The 23,357-nt window shown below is 37.9% G+C and overlaps 1 protein-coding gene across 3 annotated transcripts in view; it reads right to left on the bottom strand.

Moving 5' to 3' along the window:
* The window catches only part of RAD54B (RAD54 homolog B), a 113,451-nt gene that overhangs the window by 70,228 nt on the left and 19,866 nt on the right, over positions 1–23,357 (bottom strand). For all 3 annotated transcript variants that reach the window (XM_055546649.1, XM_055546652.1, XM_055546648.1), the window contains one exon: positions 19,218–19,386. In XM_055546649.1, the coding sequence (XP_055402624.1) occupies positions 19,218–19,386 (169 nt within the window). The remainder of the gene's footprint in view (positions 1–19,217; positions 19,387–23,357) is intronic.

Below are 23,357 nucleotides of genomic sequence, written 5' to 3'. Positions count from 1 at the left end.
TCAACTAGCAAGAATCCTACTAAACCAGTTTACAGACAATCCCCCTACCCTTGAAACCTAACCAAACTGTTGACACTCCCACCCTTAATACCTAACCACGTTTTTCGCAGTAATTTTTTACCTGACTGCCTTACCCTGCCCATTAGCTACAAACCCCTGTTGTAGTAGCATCTGAGTTCAGTCTCTCTCCCCTGCTGGAACAGTCTTGAGTAAAGTCTTCTTGCCTGTTTTAACTTGTCAGTACAATTTTTCTTGACATTACACATAATCACATCACCAGTGTAGTCAATCTTAAATCAGAGATTCTGCTTGAATGAATTTTTTCTATGCACTGATGTAACACTTAATTGATTTGTTTGAATATTTTATGCAAACAGCACAAATTACATTGACACCCTGTGTAAACTGTAATTGATTATTAATGTGAATTATTCTGTCTTAATTAGAATTAATTTTCTAGCTAAAAAATAATGAGCAAAATTTTTAATGTAAAAAAGTACACTGCTGCTGCTGCTACTAAGTCACTTCAGTCGTGTCCGACTCTGTGTGACCCCATAGACGGCAGCCCACCAGGCTCCCCTGTCCCTGGGATTCTCCAGGCAAGAACACTGGAGTGGGTTGCCATTTCCTCCTCCAGTGCATGAAAGTGAAAATGAAGTCGCTCAGTTGTGCCCGACTCTTAGCGACCCCATGGACTGCAGCCTACCAGGCTCCTCCATCCATGGGATTTTCCAGGCAAGAGTACTGGAGTGGGGTGCCATTGCCTTCTCTAGTTGAGCCTTAAACACAGATAAGGTCTAGGACTCAAGAGCATCTCCCCTACAGATGCAATCCCCTCCTCTGTTTTGTTTCTTTAATTGAAGCATAGCTGATTTATAATGTTGTGTTAGTTTCAGGTGTACAACAAAGTGATTCCACTTTACATACACATGTATCTATTCTTTTTCAGATTCTTTTCCCATTTGGGTTATTAAGGAATATTGAGCAGCACTCCCTGTGCTAAACAGAAGATCCTCGTTGGTTGTCTGTTCTAAATATAGTAGTGTGTTCACATCAATCCCAAACTCCTGTTTTAAGAGGAAGAAGGTGCTCTGGGCGGTGGATCCCAGTCCTTGTCACCCCCACCTGGTCCCTACTGATGCAGAATTAAATGCAGGTGCAGAAGCTAGTACTCTTATTGAAATAATACAGAAAAAAAGACAGAACTAAAGCATATTGCCTATTTCACTTTGAATACCAAAGGCAATTTACTAAGCAGAACAGGAATAAGTTGCCCAATACATTTTAAAAGCTTAAAGAAAGTAAACTAAACAATACTAAGAGACAGTGTCAACATAAACATAAACCTGACGAGCAATTTCCTCTCAACAAACAAAAACTGAGGAAGTTTAGTCACCTCAAATCAAAATTAAATATCCAGAAATATTTTTAAATAATATGTAACAAGGTCTGATCTGGCAACTTTGGTCAGCTATAAAATGGTTTCTTGCACTCACAAAAAAAAAACAACCATTTTTAGACAAAGAGATGGTAAAAATATATATTATTTCAGTTGTGTAAATTTTATCAGAAATTTATGGAGAAAAGATTTTAAAAGGTATTTTAAAAATGAAAGACCTTCAATTAAGCAACCAACAATTGCCTATAGAATATGAGACCTAACATATCGTACATCAATTGATTCAATATTTTTTAAATTGCTAACATTTAAATCCTTTATTTTTAATTGAGTTCTACGATAAAAGAGATACTGCAATGGCACCCCACTCCAGTGTTCTTGCCTGGAGAATCCCAGGGTGGGGGAGCCTGTTGGGCTGCCGTCTATGGGGTCGCACAGAGTCGGACACGACTGAAGCGACTTAGCAGCAGCAGCCCTATTAACATGAGTCACATTTTATCTCAAAAGATTTTCAAAGTTACAGAGAAATGTTACCAATTCATGACCAAATAGATATATGAACTCATAACACAGCTATGTTTTAATCTTCTATATCTGTCAAAGAATTCCAGCTAGACATGGAACAAAAAACAGTTCTACTACAATAGATGCTGCTCTGTTAAGTCTAAAAACCCAGATTTATTGAAATTTTAAAACAAGAATTAATATTTCATTTATTACTGTTCCATATACATATGAAAATACTTTGTTCAACTTTCTAGGGCAGAATCTATGACGAGTGTCACGAATATGCTGCTAAACATCTGGAGGACTTCCCTGGTGGTCCAGGGGATAAGAATCCTCCTGCCAATGTAGGGTACAGGGGTTTGATCCCTGGTCTGGTAAGAGTCCACGTGCCTGGAGGCAACTATGCCCATACACCACTACTGAGCCCACGCTCTGGAGCCCATGCCCTGCAACAGAAGCCACCATGAGGAGCCCAAGAGCTGCATCTGGGGAAAGCCCATGCACAACAAAAAAGACCCAGTGAAGCGAAAAGTAATAAAATAGTTCAGTTCAGTTCAGTCGCTCAGTCGTGTCCGACTCATTGCGACCCCATGAATTGCACCACACCAGGCCTCCCTGTCCATCACCAACTCCCGGAATTCACCCAAACTCATGTCCATCGAGTCGGTGATGCCATCCAGCCATCTCATCCTCTGTCGTCCCCTTTTCCTCCTGCCCCCAACCCCTCCCAGCATCAGAGTCTTTTCCAATGAGTCAACTCTTTGCATGAGGTGGCCAAAGTACTGGAGTTTCAGCTTCAGCATCAGTCCTTCCAATGAACACCCAGGACTGATCTCCTTTAGAATGGACTGGTTGGATCTCCTTGCAGTCCAAGGGACTCTCAAGAGTCTTCTCCAACACCACACTTCAAAAGCATCAATTCCTCGGTGCTCAGCTTTCTTCACAGTCCAACTCTCACATCCATACATGACCGTTGGAAAAACCATAGCCTTGACTAGACGGACCTTTGTTGGCAAAGTAATGTCTCTGCTTTTCAACATGCTATCTGGGTTGGTCATAACTTTCCTTCCAAGGAGTAAGCATCTTTTAATTTCATGGCTGCAATCACCATCTGCAGTGATTTTGGAGCCCAAAAAAATAAAGTCTGACACTGTTTCCACTGTTTCCCCATCTATTTGCCATGAAGTGATGGGACCAGATGCCATGATCTTAGTTTTCTGAATGTTGAGCTTTAAGCCAACTTATTCACTCTCCTCTTTCACTTTCATCAAGAGGCTTTTGAGTTCCTCTTCACTTTCTCCCATAAGGGTGGTGTCATCTGCATATCTGAGGTTATTGATATTTCTCCCGGCAATCTTGATTCCAGCTTGTGCTTCTTCCAGTCCAGCGTTTCTCATGATGCACTCTGCATAGAAGTTAAATAAGCAGGGTGACAATATACAGCCTTGACGTACTCCTTTTCCTATTTGGAACCAGTCTGTGGTTCCATGTCCAGTTCTAAATGTTGCTTCCTGACCTGCATACAGATTTCTCAAGAGGCAGGTCAGGTGGTCTGGTATTCCGATCTCTTTCAGAATTTTCCACAGTTTATTGTGATCCACACAGTCAAAGGCTTTGGTATAGTCAATAAAGCAGAAACAGATGTTTTTCTGGAAATCTCTTGCTTTTTCCATGATCCAGCGGATGTTGGCAATTTGATCTCTGGTTCCTCTGCCTTTTCTAAAACCAGTTTGAACATCTGGAAGTTACAGTTCACGTATTGCTGAAGCCTGGCTTGGAGAATTTTGAGCATAAAAAAAACACTTGGAATACATACGGAAATATAAATTCTTGGAACTGGTTAAAAAGAGAACACAATTTATATATTAATGTTTCTGGTGTTTTGCCAGTGCTCATTGTTTGGGTCATGAAGAGTTTTATAAATTACTGTACTATCTATAAAATTTATAATTTTTATTGCCTGTGATTATGGGACATAACTCCAATAATCCAACCAACCCAAGATTTTTAACTGAGCCAAAGATTTTTTTAAAAAAATAAAAGGGACACTTGCTAAACATTCAAAAATCAAGAACAAAAACAAAAAATGGCAAAGTAATTTATGTTTTCTCATAAATATCATACCGTACATGACTGAGTCAAATTTGAAACTCCAAAGAAAAGAAAGGTATATTTGTGACCTGGTGAGATAAGTAAAAGAATATATGTTTAAAATAAAAATTTTCATAAAAATACAAATCAGTAACTGACATTATATATCCCTCTAACATAAACTGACAGAAATTTTAATTATAATTAAGAGTTTTATTTAAATTACATGAAAAAACAAGAAAAATTTGAAAAATACTTTGTTGACTTTGAAATTTAGAGCTGCTTTTAAATTTATACAATGTTCTTATGAATTCATTGTTAACGATATGGAGTTGACACAAGAATTAGTAAATCTGCTTAACTTGGACAGACATGTTTTTGAAAGTTACATGCTTTTATTTCCAAGTCAAATCAATTCTTCTGAAAAAGATGAGATAGTTTTGTTGATGGAGATGTGAACATAATCAGAATTTTTTAAAAACTCAATTCAGCTAGTGAATTTTTACATTATGTTTAGAACTTATTTATTTCATAAATATGAAGTCTAATCAAGAATGCAAAATAAAACTTCAGCATCTAAATTGAGATCTGCTGTAAATGTAAAATACATGGCAGCTGTCAAAGACTCAGTATGAATAATAGTTAATAACTTTTATATTAATTACACGTTGAAGTTGCATACATATTGAATCGATTAAAATGTATTATCAACATTACCTTCATCTGTTTCTTTATACTCTCTTTAACATGGCTACTAGAAAATTTTTAAATCTTTACGTATGATTTATATTCTAGTTCTATTGGGCAGCTTTGGTCAAGAAGGTCAGACACCAAACTAATGACAGCAACTATTACTGGGAGGAGACCAAAAGTGAGGGGAATAGCTTAGAACCTTTCATTTAACTGTATTAAATGGCAGAGACATTTCAGAAAGCAATTAGTAAACCATATTAAAATGTAATTTAAACACATTATGATCTGACAACTGAGAAATATTTGCATAAGTTCATAAGATCACATGCACAAGGATGTTCACTGTAGGATTGTTTTTAATAAAATTGTAAATAAATCATGATGTATTTACACTATGTAAACCCTGCAGCAACTAAAAGGATTCTAAAATGAAAACAAAAATCTTCAAAGCACACCAGTGAGAACTGCAAAGTACTTTCAGCAGGGAATATCTTCATCCTAACCCCCGCCCTAAGAGACCTGACCACGCCTAGGATGGCCTCTAGCAGCCTAAAAGCCCTGTGTTGGGGACAATCTAGCTTCCCCATGAGTTCCATTCCGTAAAAGCTCAGAGCTTCCAAAAGAATTTACTGTTTGTTCCAGCCAACACCTGAGACCATAGGCCCTTGACCTCCCTTTGGCAGCACATTTACTAAAAAGGCTGACAATTGTGAATCCTTCCTCTGTCCCTCTGACATGCTTTGGATCTCCCACAACTCAGGAGTGTCCTTCCCAAGGACCTGAAAGTCATTCCTTTGAAATGCAATTATCAGAAAGAATAGAGTCAAGGCCTTCCAGTCTTGGTGAGAAGGTGGGATCCTAACTTTGATAACTGCCAGCTAGCAGACACAGTGCCTAATCTCATTTACACCAACCTGCTTTTTGCCATTTTTCACTTCCCTGACTCGACTTGAGCACTCTGCCTCCCTCATCCTCCCTTCAAAAGCCCAGTCACCTCTGCAGAAATCAGAATGGAGCTCAGTTCTTGACCCCACTGTCAGGAGTTATTGGATAAAATCTGTTTTAATTGTTTTTAACTAATGTCTGGCTTTGTTTATCTTTGACACTAGTGAATGAAAAAAATCAAGTTGTAGGTAGATATATGTATACTGCATGACATTTATTTGAAATACACCACTCACATCAATAATTCCAATTTCTTACAGGTAAAATTTATAAATGGGGTCGCATAGAGTCAGACACGACTGAAGCGACTTAGCAGCAGCAGCAGCAGCAGCAGCTGATGCTGGTGGTAAAGAACCCAACTGCCAATGCAGATGTAAGAGATGAAGGTTTGATCCCTGGGTTGGGAAGATTCCCTGAAGGAGGGCATGGCAACCCACTCCAGTATTCTTGCCTGGAGAATTCCATGGACAGAGGAGTCTGGCGGGCTACAGTCCACGGGGTCGCAAAGAGTCAGACACGACTGAAGTGACTCAGCATGCACACACAGCTTTACATACAGTATTTTAGATAGTTGCATGGGGAAAATGTATTTAGGTACATTAATGTCAATGAATGCATGATGTATTCTGAATAAAATGTACTGATGTCTACAACTTTAAAATTCATTTTTTAAAAATAAGACAGACTGAAGGATGAACAGATATGCAATAAAGCAAATACAATAAAATTTTAATTGTGGAATCTAGGTGGTTAGTGTATGGGTAGTCAATGTAAAACTATCAATGTTTCTTTATGTTTCAAAATTATACGTTCAAAAAATTACCCTTAAAAAATAAATATACCTGCTAATATATTTTAACTCTTTAGCTATTAAAAATGTGGGAAGTTTGGACAAAACCATATTTCTAAAGTAGAATTTAGATAATTAGATCTATTAAATTTAATAAATAAGGAACAACTCATCCCACGAGGAATAACCCCTATTGTACTTTCAGACTGTGCCATCCAGCCTCCAAGGGGCACGGAGTGCCACCCTCAAGCTCTGAGGTGTGGTGTTTTATCCAACATCAGATGTGGCAGGAGTCGTCAGTCCCTCCCAGAGTGGGGGGCTGTAGTGATTTTTTTCCCATGAACTACTTGTTAGATAAAAAGAGTACATGACTACTGAGATTATTTCCATATTTTAGGAGATTTTTTTCTTTAAAAAGGTATAGATTTTCTATCTTATTAATCTTTGTCTTAGCCCAGGTTCTCTGGCAAACGGCCTGAAACGATGACTGGAATGCTGAGGCTTTCCTTGAGTATTGCATACACAAGGCATCAAGAGTGGAAAAAAAGTAAACTGAGGCAAGAACCATGTAAAGTCCTGGCTTGGGGACTTCCCTGGAGGTCCAGTGGTTAAGACTCCACACTTCCACTGCAAGAGGCATGGGTTCGATCCCTGGTCAGGGAATGAAGATCCTGCATGCCACATGGACAATAAATAAATAAATACTATTTTTTATAGTGCTGGCTACCACTTTGTAACAAGCTATAAAAAGACAGAGTAGGCCACTTGGCAAATGCATCCACCTGGTACTCTCCTCAGAACACCTGACACACTATAAAAAGAAACAGAGCAGTCCATGGGCGGAAAAGAGGAATTTACCTGGCAGGTTCCCTCCTGTCTCCCATACCTCAAAGACCAAGCTCACACCCCTAGGAATAACCTCTACTGCACTTGCAGACTGTGTCATCCAGCCTCCACAGGGGCACGGAGTGCCACCCCCGAGCTCTGTGGCGCAGTGCTTCATCCAAGATCGGAAGCGGAGAAGGAGTCAGTCCCTCGCAGAGTGTGGTTCATCACCCGCGAGGCAGCGGCCACTGCGAGGTACTGGCTCAGGTGAAGCCGCAGGCCGGCCTCCAGAGGCAGGGCAAGGGAACACTTGGTCCAGGAGGCACACGGTGTCCAGAGACTCCGAGAAGGCATGTTTCACACCACAGGATGTGAGGAAGATGAGACTTTTAAAAAATTCTTCCACACAGGGTTAAAAGCCAGGGTGAATTCAAGCCCTGAGAATCATTCTCAGTTATAGCATTTACATCTCATACTTCACCACTGTGCTTTGGGGATGACACCCTGAAATGCTAAGCCTCACAACAATCAAACCTGGGAATTCCCTGGCGATTCAGTGGTTACCTCCGGCCCAGGGTTCAATCCCTGGTCAGGGAACTAAGATGCCATAAGCCAGGTGGCATGGCCCCAAAAAAAAAAAAAAAAAAAAAAAAAAGACAATCAAAACCCAGGTTAACAGGGACCTTGAAAACCCTTACAGAACTGAAGGAAATCTAAGAAGGAAAAACTCGGCGCTCTCCTAAGCTTCTCCTTTACTTTCACACCCCTTCCAACACCCGCTGGATGTTCTACAATTCAGCTCAATTCTGATGCTATCTACCTGGAGACAGCATCACATCTCACAGGTTGGGGCTCAGTCCCACAAGACTGCTCCCACCCCACTTCAGATGCCCATCACAGGCCAGGTTTTCAGCCGTGCTTCTGACCAACCGGCTATAAACCAGGGGTTCCCACGACCCCTCCTCAGGTTCGATTAGTTTGCTAGAGCAGCTCACAGAACTCAGGAAAACAGCTTGCTTACTTTTATGAATTTATTATAAAAGCATATGATAAAAGATGAACATTCAGAGGGAAGAGATGTGTAGGCAAGGCATAGGGGAAAAGCTTAGAGTATCCATGCCCTCTCTGGGCGCTGCCACTCTCTCAGCACCTCCATATGTTCACCAACCCCAAAGCCCTCCATACCCCATGCGTGCCTGCTAAGTCGCTTCAGTCATGTCTGACTCTCTGCAACCCTATGGACTGTAGCCTGCCAGGCTCCTCTGTTCATGGGATTATCCAGGCAAGAATACTGGAGTGGGTTGCCATGCCCTCCTTCAGGGGATCTTCCAGACCCAGGGATTGAATCCACCTCTTTAATGTCCCCTGCATTGGAAGGTGGGTTCTTAACCACTAACGCCACCTGGGAAGTCCCTGTACCCCATACTTTTGGGATTTTTATAGTGGTTTTATCATATTGCCATGATCAACCATCAGCTCCACTTCCAGTCCATCTCCCCTCTCTAGGCAATAGGAACAGGCTGAAAATTCCAAGCTTCTAATCACAGCTTAGTCTTTCTGGTGACCAGCCCTCAACCAGGAGCCCACCCAGAATCACCACAAAAGTGATAAAAACAAAAGACATTTCTATCTATCACCAGGAAATTCCAAAGGATTTAGGAACTCTGTGTCAAGAACTGAGGTCAAAGGCCAAACATTAGGAAAAAAAAGATGCTCCTACTGCTCTTATCACTGAGGAAATTACAAGGGTTTTAGGAACTCTGTGCCAGGAACTGGGGGGTAGGGACCAGTACAGATATTTTCTATTATCTCACAGAGTCAAATTACAAAACATTACTCCAGCCATACTGTGTGAATCTCTATACAATCTAAATTTACACACATTTTCTTTAAAAAGCTCTCAGCCATCTATTAAGGAAGATTGGCCAAGTCTTATCTTTGGGGTAAGAAACTGTGAGCTAAAGGAGACTGCTCCAGAAGCTGGTTGGGAGGAGTCTAGCCTTAGTTAAATTTTGTATACTAAAAATGTTGCTAAAGCTACTCGTCTTTAGACATTTTTTCACTTAATCATTTTTCAGTATAGCTAATATGGATGTTCCCCCAGCATGTAGCTGCCAGGAAATGTGGATGAGATACCTCCCACATCCTGGAAGGAGACAGAGAGTGGGAATCTGATAATTTTCAGAAGCTACTAAGGCTTCTTCTTCAGTGTGGTACCCTAGATCGAAGATGAGGAAACCCAATGCACACAAGGAAGTAACTCAATATCAGCACAAAGTTAAGACACATTATTTAATGAGTATGAGTACGGGCAATACATATGTCATCAGATTGATGAGAAAAACGAAGTGCGTGGTGCCAAGAGGTGCCAATATCTATCATTTAACATGAAGGGAACCAGTCTAAGAATGAAGTCAATCTTGTGGAGGACAGAAAAAATAGAAAGAAACTGGGCTCATAATGACATCTTTTAAACTGCTACACCAGTCATTCCTGAAGCCTGTATTTTCCAGTTACACATGCTAATATTAATAAAATTCAAATTCACAGTCCAATATTTTTACCAATACTTGAACAAAGGGAGAGGATACATGTATACCTATGTCTGATTCATGCTAAGGTTTGACAGAAAACAACAAAATTCTATAAAGCAATTATCCTTCAATTAAAAAAAATAAATTTTTTGAAAAGCATATTAACTGATATAAAAAGTTTTTAATCTTTCTTTCCATTGTGTTTATCCTGTTTGCCTATTTTACATTGCTTAAATCACCACTTGTCCACACTTTATTTTTAAATGAGGATTCAAGTAAGAGGCAAGACGTAAACACAGTTCATTCTCTAAAACGTAGAGGCTGAACACCATTATGATTTCAATTATTCCATACTAACTTTCCCAAAGCATAAAGCATACTGCCAGATTAATCTGTTGTTGTTTTGTTGTTATTCAGTCATGTCCGACTCTTTGCAACCCCATGGACTGCAGCACACCAGGCTCCTCTATCCTCCACTATATCCCAGAGTTTGCTCAAATTCATCTCCATTGAGTCAGTGATGCTAAATAACCATCTCATCCTCCGCACCCCCTCCTTTTGCCTTCAGTCTTTCCCAGCATCAGGGTCTTTTCCAATGAGTCTGCTCTTCACATCAGGGGGCCAGAGTATTGCAGTTTCAGTTTAGCAACAGTCCTTTCAATGAATATTCAAGATTGATTTCCTTTAAGATTGACTGGTTTGATCTCCTTGCAGTCCAAAGGACTCTCAAGAGTTGTCTGCAGCACCACAATTTGAAAGCATCAATTCTTCAGTGCTCAGCCTTATTTATGGCCCTTTCCCATGAGTGCCCATCTCTGGAAAAAAAGCAAGCAATTCTCTATATTCAGGAGAGAATTTGGTAATTCAATCTCCTAGAGTCCTGGATAATAAGTAATTTCAAACAAGGCTCAAGATATTTGGAGGGATGCGTATAGGAGAGTCAGTATTCAAATAACTAGGATTGTTTTTTACTGGTCTGATTTCAGGTTAAAGTTGAACATACTTACTCACTTCCGAGTCAGGAATTCAAAAGAATAGTCCCAGTATATATGCTTCCTCAAAAGCCATTCTTTATCCTGAGAACTACAGGCAAATATTTTGGGGAGAATTATTTTCACTAGTATTTTTAAAAGATGTAGGGATACACCTGTCGTCTTTTCCCTGTTTAGCAGATTGGGCTCCTGACATTGGTGAATAATCTGGACTGGGAAATAACTTAGAGACCTAGTTATTCCGTGACCCAAATCTTCATAAAAGAGCCTGAAAGGACAAGTGATAGCCTCCTAAATTCTTAATATACTTTTCTTTGGTGAAAAAAAGAACATGATGTCTCTGATTCCTTACAATTATATTAAAAAGAGTCACTAAAGAGAAAAAAAAAATTCACCATTTAATTGCTCACAAATTAAAAAAAAAAATCATAGTTCCCATTCAAATATCTTTTAAGGCTTAACTATAATATCAAAGTCTATTTGAAGACCACATAACAATACAATGAAAATGAACCCATAAAAAGCTGACATGATAGGTACTTAGAGATTGATTTGAATATCAAAGGATGTCAGGCCTTTGGGAAGAGTTAAGAAACCCACAAATATTTTGCAAAAATGATCCTTTTTATGATGGTGCTGTCAATAAAAGCATATATAAAGAAGCCTTAACATGCCATAATTTTCATTTGATTTTGCTCAAACAACCATTTTTTCATATCCCTCTCTTTTTCTATAACATTTACTACTAATTATGGTCCCTTTTTAGTAGACTGCCTCCATACAAGTGAAATGAATTAATAAATAAATATATTTAGGTTAATGATGACCAGTTATCTCACTATCAAAGAAGGTGCTGCAGCTATGGAAGAGTAAGGACTAGACTGAATCGTGTGGTGCTGAATTGGAGTTGGAGTATTGGTATGAAACCACGGTTTTTAATGGAGATTAAAAAATACAAATATATTAATAAATACATATCCTAACCCTGATCACGGAAGGGTTAAAAGGAGTAACACTGCAGTAATAATGAGCTTACCTAGTGCCCAGATCTTGGTTTTTAAATAGTATTTTCCATTAAAAAGGAATCAGGACCCTTGGCTAATTTCAATAACTGGAGCAAAGAAGACCTTACTGTGTCAGACAGTGCTCAAAAATTCATGGGGATTGTCAAAAAGACACAGAAGCCCTAGTAAAGAGGTTGCCATTGGTCAAATCTAAGGCAATCTGAGCATCACAATAAATAATAACAGATCACAACCCATTAAATAAAAATTTAAGAATCTGTAAAAATTAACAAGTAAATGAGAGGAGGAAAAGTTCTAGCTTAACCTCAAAATGCTAACTAATAAATACAGACGCAATAAGAAAATCACCATTTGGCAACAATCAAAGCTAAAACTACTGGGTGAAAGTTTGATTAAATACAAGTTGCTGCTGCTGCTGCTAAGTCACTTCAGTCATGTCCAACTCTGTGCGACCCCATAGACGGCAGCCCACCAGGCTCCCCCATCCCTGGGATTCTCCAGGCAAGAACACTGGAGTGGGTTGCCATTTCCTTCTCCAATGTGTGAAAGGGAAACGTGAAAGTGAAGTCACTGAGTCATGTCTGACTCTTAGCAACCCCATGGACTGCAGCCCACCAGGCTCCTCCCTCCGTGGGATTTTCCAGGCAAGAGTACTGGAGTGGGGTACCATTGCTTCGGGTTACATGTGCTTTAATTTGCTTCCTGGGGGTCCTGGAGGCTGCTCTCCAGGCAGAGGCGCTAGGCTGGGCTCTCCTGCAGCGGGCCCCCCATGCCAGCCCTGCAGACCCTCAGGAAGAGCCGTGTCCTCCTCCAGGATGTCCGTGCCTCCACGAGCTCCTCATAGGTGATCTTCTCTGCGAACGGCCGTGGCCTGAGCAGCTCCACCATGTCGGCCCGCTCCAGCACCCCCTTCTCCAACAGCCGCCTAGATATCTACATAGTCTCAAAATATCTCCACATAGATACTTTTTAAGTACAAAGGCAAAATTAATAATTTTACTGTGAAGAAACCCAGTAGACTTCAATCTATTCAAATAAACTTACTGTCACTAATAATTGGATAAATTGATACCATATCCCTCCTAATGATACAGTGTAAGAATTATTTCTGTGGTAGTTCTGCCAAAAATGTATAGCCTAAATCTACTCATGAGAAAACACCAAACAAATGCAAATTGAAGAACACTACATAAATGACTGGCCTATAATTTTAAGAATATTAAAATACTGCACAGAAAACAAGCAAAGACTAAGAAATTGTTCAAGATGAAAGGAAACTAAAGAGACATGACAACTATATACAACATTTTTGGACTAGCAGAAAAAATGTTCTCATATTCGTTTTTTTAAAGTTCCTACAGATTATCATGCTAAGTGAAGTAAGCCAGACAAACAAAATACTATATGGTATCACTTACACGTGGAATCAAAAAAAAAAAAAAAGACACAAATGAACTTATATACAAAATAGAAACAAATTCACAGATGTAAAAAAGAAACTATGGTTACTGAAGAGGAAGGAAGGGGATAAATTACAAGGTTGGGATTAATATATACTCTAATACTATATATAAAATAGATAACCAATAAGGACCTACTGTCTAGCACAAGGTATATTCTATATAATAACCTATAATGGAAAAGAATCTGAAAAAGAATGTGTGTGTATACACACACACACACACACATATAAAACCAAATCACCCTGCTATACAGCAGAAATTAACACAACACTGTAATCAACTGTACTTCAATTTTTTTTTATTTTAATTTATTTTTGCCATAAAGGGTATCATTGGGACAACTCACTCTCTCAAGTTGAGTGAGATCTGTGGATCAGATGATAATATTATATCAAAGTTAATTTCCTAATTATGATGGTTGTACTTTTGTACTTTATAGAAACTTATCCTTATATTCAGGAAATATTACATAATGCAGACTTTAGAGTAATGAAGCACCATGTCAGCAGCTTATTCTCATCTGGTTCAGAAAAATTACATACACGCACACACAAATGTCGTAAAGCGTGTGGAAATTCTTTGTACTATTCTTTGAATTTTTCTGTAAATTTGAAATAATCTCAAAATATAACATTAATAAGTTTAACTTTAAAAGCTCAAGAAAATATTTTAATGATTGTCAAGTATCAAAAATTGCAAGTATATACTTACATATAGATTTAGCATCACAGTAAATGACATACATTGTTTATACATTGATGGTGAGAATACAAACTTGTATTAGCCTCTGCAGAGGGCAATTCCTCAACATTATTCATCAAAATGATAAATGCACATACCTTGAGACCCTACTCCAAGATATCCTAAGAATATATCATCACATATGATTATAATATGTGGATATTCATTGTAGCTTTGTTTGTAATAAGATACCAAACAATTTAAATATCCATTAATACAGAACTGGTTAAGTACAACTGGCAAGTTCACACAATGGAATATTATGTTTTAAAAAGAATGAGGTAGCGGAGTTCCCTGGTGGCCCAGTGGTTAAGATTCTGGTCCCTCACTGCTCTGGCTAAGGTTCAACCCTTGGTCACAGGACGATGAGATCCCACAAGACAAACAGAGCAGCCAAAAAAAAAAAAAAAAAAAGATGAGGTAGTTCTAAATGTACTTAAAAAATATTTCAAAAATAAGCATTTATAAATTAATTAAAACCAATAAAATTCGAAAATCACATTAACATGATAGTGATATTTTACTGAAATTAAAGCCAATGGCATCCCACTCCAGTACTCTTGCCTGGAGAGTCCCATGGTTGGAGGGGCCTGGTGGGCTGCAGTCCATGGGGTCGCTAAGAGACACGACTGAGCGACTTCACTTTCACTTTTCACTTTCATGCATTGGAGAAGGAAATAGCAACCCACTCCAGTGTTCTTGCCTGGAGAATCCCAGGGGCAGGGGAGCCTGGTGGGCTGACGTCTATGGGGTCACACAAAGTCGGACACGACTGAAGTGACTTAGCAGCAGCAAACTGCTAATCACAATATAAACATTGTACCAAAAGATACGGCACGAGTTCTTTCATGTCCAACAATCTTCTTCTCCAATACAGCATGTGCATGTGTGTGTGTGTGCACACTCAGTCGTGTCAGACTCTTTGCAAACCCAAGACTCAATTCTTTGACTATCCTTAATGTGAACAGACAAAACCTTCATTTGGTAGAACACCCCATTTTGTCTACCTTTGTTCTCATTTGCAGACATGAAATCCTGTATTAGTACTCAATTTTATGGTGGCCATCCAAAAGATCCAACATATGCATACATACTTTTACTCATATCATTTAAAAGAAAACACAAAATTCTAAGTTTCTCTGAGAATTAATAAACCCCTGAAAACATGTCCAAACATCTCTAAGGACCTAAAACTTATCTGGAAAACACTTATCCCGCCAACAGAGAGAGATTTTTATCATTTCCTTTTTATATCCTTTATCTTCCCCTCTTCAATACCGCTTTCCTTTCAACCTACGACACACTACCTTTTAAAAAAAAACAACCAAAAAGTCTCTCTGGTGCCCTGCTATCCCTCAAGATACCACTCCTTCCCTTCAAAACCACATTTCTGTATTGATTTACATACATTATTTATTTCATACACTGCCTCCATTTGCCTGTTTCCACTCATCACATATCCATTACAATACGGCTTTTGTTCCAAACACTTTCTGAAACTATACTCTCAAGTATTACCAAAACCTGCAAACTGTAATGTTCCAGCAGCTACTTCTTGACTTCTCTAAAGCACTTGAGAGCCAAAGGGCTTATCTAAGACTCAACTACAAGTTTTTCAAAATCCCTTCATTTAGTCATAAAATGTTTTTTATTTTATCCTGTTTGACTTACAACTCAAAAAGGACAAAGTTACTGCCCTTTTATGCCACAGTTTAGTGAAGGAAAATCAGGTAAATATTAATAGATAAAATATAGTTGAACAACCTGAAGGAGAATTAATGGTCTCATCTTATACTTCATCACAATGAAAAGGAATCAGAAAGAATCAAAGATTTCTTTGTTTTTCTAAAGACTGTAAGTATAGCCATGAGAATCAGGAGGTCTAGGGCTCTCTTTATTAATTTCCAAGGACTGCTGCCACAAAGTATTAATACCACAAACGCTTAAAACAACAGAGTTTATTGTCTCACTGTTTGGAGACCAGAAGTTCAAAATCAAGGTGTCAGTAGGGCCTGATGTAAGAGATAGATGGGCCCCAGGTTAGATATTTACAACTAGCCTCCTGTTTGCATTTCCTGGGACAGGAGATGGTGGGCTCCAGCTGAGGCATTTACAATCAGCTTCCTGTTTGCCCTCCAAATTGGAAGTAACAACAGAAACAGGATAAAGACAGTGTTTGTCTCTTGGAAACACCTTAAGGTAACAGTCATGGCAAGGACAAAGAGGTGCAAAATTCTGTTTGAATAAAGGATTAAGATCTCTGCTCCCCCTCTTTTGGAACAAGGGATAGACGATGCATGCACAGAAAGGCTCCCTGTGGGTCTAAAGTCAGGGGATGACGCCAGGCTCTATCGAGTCTTGTTCCTCGAGAAGCCTTCACTTCGAGATCCATGTGGGCTGAGAGGTACAAGCCACCCCAGGGGAAGGTCCCAGGGTGGAAAGGTCCCAGGGTAGGTCAGTGTGGAAAAAGAAGCCAGATAATTGGCCTGAAGGAAGACAAAGACCCAGAAGAACTGACAGACATAAATGACTAAACCGCTTCTCTATTGTGCTCCTCACAAGGGGGAACACCCATCCCCTCTCTCCAGGGGTCCATCTCGGCCTTGCTTGTCTTAACTAAACAGTTTCTCTATGTGCTCTCCCACTTGCTGTTGTGCTATGTCTCTAATAACAAACTCTGTACCTGCATTTACACTTTTTTGCCTCCATGATAAATGCATTTCTCATTAGGGGCAAAGATCCAGGGAAAAACAGCTTCTAGCCCCTAGCCCTTGCTGTTTTGGTGGGTAGGATTCCTGGTTTTCATCCAGGCTATCCAGGTTCAATTCCCGGGCAGGTAATTAAGATCTTGCTTCACACCACCACTCACTGCTATCTCGCTGAGATCAGGCCATGTTTTCTCAGAAGATCTAGGAGAGAATCATTCTGTGTCTCTTTCTGGCATCTAGTGATTGCCACCAATCCTTGGTGCTCCTAGGCTTGCAGCTTACTCTGATCTCTGCCTCCACTGTCAGAAAGTCTTTTCCTCTCTGTATCTCTCTGTCTCTCTTCATAACCCGAATCCAGTATGACCTCAACAGACTTGAAGAGACTTGAAGTGTCCAGTAAAGTTCAACAGAATAAAAATATACTTATTAGGGCTCTTTCAGTTAGTAAAGAAACCAAATATAAACTAGCTTAAGTAAAAATGGTTTTCCTGGTGAACTAGATATTAAATACTATGAATTATTGTTAACTCTGTTTGGTGTAATAATGTGGTTATATAGGAGAGAACATTTATTTTAAGACATACATGCTGAAGTATTCAGAGGTAAAATGGCATGAAAGCTGCAACATATTTTCAAAGAGTCCAAAAAAAAAAATTGCATACACAGCGGGGTGGGGAATACAGACAAATGAGGCAAAATATTAGAAACTATTGAATTTTTGATGATATTTGGATTATTCTTTCAACTTCTCTGTATGTAGGAAACTTTTCAAAATAAAAATCTAGTAGGAAATGAGGGTCTATTTTCACTAGGACATGCAGGCTTGGAACTGACTCCAAGGTGAATTAGACCTAGAATTAAAAGAATGTCAAAAGATGAATATATAGGTCTTTCACCTCCATACTTTTCTATATACAACATTTCTCTCCAGCAATCACCAAAGGAAGCATGATGTTTCTCACAATATTTTTTTCCCCAGTTAACTTCTCTCTCTAAATGAGAGGCAGGAGAGTATCAGGAGATTGGCACAGGTTCCCCAGTCCAGTCAATGTACTAAATCAGAGAAAGGATTAAGGGATTAAGGGCTGAGTAAATTAACTCCCGCTTCAATTTATCTTAACTCTTAATTCCCTTCTCATATTTAGTAATAAGGAAGAGAATGAGAAACTACAATAGAACACAAAAACAGCCCCAAATCAGTAACATTAAATGTATTATATTCTACAGTCTAATATCATTCTCTGGAGAAGAGATTAGCTACCATGATAGCAAAGAAACAGGTATAGATGGATCATTACCTGCCACAGGCTGACAGCAGAGGAAAAAAAATCTGGGAAAACAGGATATTCACCTAACAAAGATGGAAGGAAGAAAAGAGAAAAGGAAGGAGGTAAGGGCACGACTGAGTGACTGAACTGAACTGAACTGAAGGAAAGCAATAAAAAAAGAGAGTAAATGAGTCAAACAGGGCAGAGGCTAAACTGCTATGCCCATGCCCGTGCCCAGAGTTGTCTCTAGGGATCTCACTAAATTGATACCAGCTCCAAAAGTCCTTCTCAACTTCATTCTAATACTTGTTACAAATCTGAAGTTATAAGGAGCACATAAATGGTACTAAGGATCCTGGCCAGTTGGGAAAACACAGAAGACCCTCTGCGCCAACAAGAAATGAACCCATTCACGTGTAAAATTTATTAAATATCACAATTCTCAAAAAGTTCCTTCAAAAGGGTTTAGTTTAAGACACAGTGTTGATTTGCATTGGTATCTTAGGGAGAGAAGCTGCATTCTGTATATGACTAGTATATGTATATGACTAGTATATGAGGCTCTCTCCCTGAAACTCTTTTCAACCAAAAAATGAATAAAATGTAATTTAGAAAAATGTAATCTTAATGGTGTGCCTTTCAAAAGGCCAAATAAACACCCATGAACACTCCAGATAATTTTTTCAACTACCTGGAAAATATTAATCTCTTACAATGCAACAAGAACCATAATCATTATTTTAGTTCAATTCAGCAGCAGGGGAATTTGTTAAATGTTTGGTTGTCCTGCAATTATATACTTTCAAATCTAATTGATTTGAAGTTACTCCAATGTACTATAATGAATTAACAATTTTACTCATTTAAAGTTCACCTCTCCGATTTTAATGCTGATAAGCATTTTAAGACTTTTTTTTAAATTAAATCTTTAAAAAAAAAATCAAACCTTTAAACACAATACATTTTGGTACTAGAAGTAAAGACCATTATTTGACCAATAAGTTTACAATGAATAACCTTAGACATATGCCTATTACAAAATATAAGATTTAGATGACATGGTTACAAATTCAATCATTAAAGATAAATTATGACCACAAAAAAATCTGAATTGCCAATGATCTAGCGGTGCTATTAATGTTTCAACTATTTTCAAATATAACATTCATTATTGAATATAATCAATTTAAATAATATTGTAATAAGACTCATCAAGTATAACCTGTACAGTCTTACCTGTATGATGGAGGTCTAATGTTGTCTTTGTAGATGCTTCCAAACAATATTTTTCCCTGTAATTATCCCCATGATTAATTCCTTTAGCACATTCTTTAGTAGGCAAATTAAAATTGCACGTTCTGGGATCATTTTGTGGCTGGAGAAAATTATTCTTATTTGCAGCAACCTAAAAAAAAAAGCATGTATTTTATGCTGATATTAAACCTAATTTCCCATGTTTTTACATAATAGATTTCCAATTTAAAACACTGAATATGAGGTACTAGTTTCTCATATCTAAATAGGGAATAGATATTTTAAAATAAACTAAAATTATAATTTTATTTCTTTAAAACTAGTTTTATTATGCTATAAAAGCTGCAAGCTGGTTAAGAATCCGCCTGCAATGCAGGAGACCTGGGTTCAACCCCTGGGTTGGGAAGATCCCCTGGAGAAGGGAAAGGCTACCCACTCCAGTATTCTGGCCTGGAGAATTCCATGGACTATATAGTCCATGGGGTTGCAAAGAGTTGGAGGGGACTGAGTGACTTTCACTTTCACTTTCAAAAGCTGAACGATACACACAGAATGAAAATTATGCTTACAATTATAGTGTATTTTAAGCAACAGATCAAATGAGGTTTTAAACAAGTCACAATGTGCCATTCTCAGTCAACTGCTTATTTTTCTTGCTAAATTTCTCAATATTAAAAGCAACACTTAAATATTGTTAATTTTTTACATGGCTAATGATATACTGCCAAAGTATTGTTTTAACAGTACCTTATATTTTAGAGTCAAATACTAAAATATTTACAAATGAGAAGAGATTCCTGGAAGCTGTGTCAAAATAATGAGTTGGGAAAAAAGGGGGAGGGAGCTGGAAGGTAAAAATGAAGCCAGAGGGGTCACAAACTGACAACTGCCAAGGCTGGGTGATGTGTACATGGGGGTTCTTTATATACTCTTTTCTCTATTTTTATTATGCATCAATTTTCTGTTGCTGCTGTAACAAATTACAACAAACTCAGTGGCTTAAAACAACACAAATGTATTGTCTTATAATTCTCTTAAGTCTGAACTCTGACTTGGCTCTTACCAGGCTGAAATCAAGGTTATCTGCATTTCTTTCAAGAGGGTCTAAGACAGAACACATTTCCTTGGCTTTCCAAACTTCTAAAAGCTACCAACATTGCTCCACTTCACAGTCAGTGCCTCTGCATCTCTCTGCCCCTGCTTCCTTAATCACATCTCTTTCTCTAACTCTCATCTGTCTCCCTCTTCTACTTTTAAGGACCTTTGTGATTATACTAGGCCCATCTTGATAAGCCAGAATGACCACCCTCCCTCCCATCTCAAGGTCCTCAAACATTAATCACTTAGTCAAGAGTCCCTTTTGCCGTGTGAGGTTAATATATTCACAGGTTTCCACAGATTAGGATATGAATGTTTTTAGAAGATCATTTTTCTGTCTACAATAGTATGTTTAAAGTCTTTTTTAAATAACAGCTCACAATAACAGACACAGCTGTCATAGCTCTATGAATATTCATTTTAACATATTTCAGAGACATTCAAAAACCTATCTGATAAGATTTTAAAGTAAGCCATGGAAATAAATTAATGAGAGTCACAAGTTTTATTTTTTGCAACATTTTATTTTGATATAATTTTAAGCTTATAGAAACATTCCAGAAATAATATAAGGAAGTCCCATGTACTCTTTACCCAAATTCACCATTTGTTTATAATCTGCTCCATTTACTTTCCCTCTATCTCTCCTGTGCATGTATGTGTATCACATGTGTGTGTGTGTGTGTGTGTGTGTGTGTGTGTGTACATTTGAAAGTAAACTGGAGACACTGTGTTCCTTTACCTCTAAAAATGACAAAGTGTGTTTGCAAAGAGCAAAGACACTCTCTTACATAATCACAGTAACTATCAAAATCAAAAATTTAACAATGGTAGTAAAATATTATTATCTAATCCACAGCCCACATTCAAATGGGGTCACTTACCCCAACAATGTCTTTTGACAGTTTTTTTCCCTGAGCAAGGATCCAATCCCAGATCACACAATACATTCAGTCAACAAGTTTCTTTAGTTTCATCTAGAACAGTTCCTCACCTTTATTCATCTTTTGTGATTTCTGACACTTTCAAAGAATACAGGCCAACTATTTTATAGAATGTTCCCCTATTTGGATTGTGTGATGTTTCCTAATGATGAGCTTCAGATTACGTATTTTGGAAGGACTATCATAGTTCACCATATTAAGGGCACAAAATATCAATCTGTCCATTACTGGAGGCAGCCATTTGATTAAAGTGGTGTCTACCAGGTATTCTCACCAAGTTAGTATTTTTCTACTTGTCTTTACAGTATGTTGTAAGGAGATGCTTAAGTCTACTCAAGTATCCTATTTCCTGATGAAACATTCACCCATTAATCCGATGGGTTTTGGAACCCATTAATATTTTCCGACACCACCATTACCTTTACTTTTGTGATTTAGCATTTCACTCTGAGAGTTTACTACTTATTTAGTTATATTACTATGGATTCAGACTCCTATATTATTCAGTGGGTTATTATCCATTAGTACATTTATTTTGATGCTCGATTTGTTCCAGATTTTTATCAGACCACTCAAATAAAAGACCCCTGAAGTCACCAAACCAATACATTCTTGGTATGGATTAATTCAATCTAAGAAAAAATTTAAGGATGGAATAGACAAAGGGAACAGTAAAGTTGACTGCTAAGCCTAATATTTTTAGGTTTTACATGTTGCCTTACTTAAAGTAGCTGTAAGGTTTCAAAAATGCCTACTTCATTAGTATTTAAAGAAAACTATTTAGTTTCTTGATAATAATTATAAGAGGAAAAGAATAAATCAGTGGTTTTGGTTTCAAATTAGTCCTTAGAACCTCCATCAGAAAATAAACCTAAAGACAAGGGTGTCAAAATGATTCAATGGAGGAAAAAACAGTCTTTTCGAAAAATGGTCCTGGAACCCAATTAGATATCCACATGTAAAATGATACAATTGGATTCCTACCTCACACCATACATAAAAACCATTTCAAAATGGGTCATAGACTAAAATGGAAGAATTAAAACTATAAAACTCTTAGAAGAAAACACAGTAAATCTTCATGACCTTCTCAGATACAACACTAAAATCACAAGTACTACCAACACCAAAAAAGAAAAACCCAGATAAACTGGACTTCATCAAAATTTAAAATGTTCGTGCTACAGACGAAACCATCAAGAAAGTGAAAGGTAATCAACAACAAGGTGAAAATATCTGCAAATCATATATCTGATAAGGCACCTATGTTTAGAACCTATACAGACTCTTACAACTCTGTAATAAAAAGCAAATAATCCAACTTAAAAAAACAGGATCTGAATAAACAATTCTCCAAAAAAGATACACAAATGGCCAATAAGCACATACGAAAACACTCAAAATTAGCCACCAAGGAAAAGTAAATCAAAACCCCTAGTCAGATACTACTTCATCCATAGTATGGTTATAATCAAATAGATAATAAGTGTCAATAAACATGTGGAGGACTGAAATCTCATACATTAATAACGGGAATGAAACAGTACAGCCACCATGGCATTAAAAGGTTAACCACAGAATTATTTTATGACCCAGCAATTCCATCCTAAGAATGCACCCAAGAGAAATGAAAACATATGTCTATATAACAATTTACACATGAATATTCATCAGCATTATTCATAATACCTAATAAATTTTAAAAATAGAAACAACTCAAACATCCATCAACTGACAGATGGAATAATAAAATATGGTATATTAATGCAATGAAATATTACTCAGTGTGGTAAGCAGAATAATGCCTCCCAAAGATGTCCATACCCTCATTCCCAGAACCTGCGGAAATGTTACCTTATGTGGCAAAAGAGATTTTAAAGATGCAATTAAGGTTAAGGACCTTGAAATAGAGAGACTGTCCTGAGATATCCAGGACGGCCCAATCTAACCAAATGAGTTCCAGTTTCAGAGAACCAAAAAGATGTCAATAAAAGGAGTCAAACTGCCACTATCAATTTTCAAAGAATTAAGAAGGGGGCCACCAGGATTGCAGCTGGCCTGTAGAAACTAAAAAGGCAAA

Source organism: Bubalus kerabau, chromosome 14 (genome assembly GCF_029407905.1).
Source record: "Bubalus kerabau isolate K-KA32 ecotype Philippines breed swamp buffalo chromosome 14, PCC_UOA_SB_1v2, whole genome shotgun sequence".
NCBI lineage: Eukaryota > Metazoa > Chordata > Mammalia > Artiodactyla > Bovidae > Bubalus > Bubalus kerabau.
The sequence above is the reverse complement of the archived record's forward strand: the minus strand, read 5'-3'. Positions and strand labels throughout refer to the sequence as shown.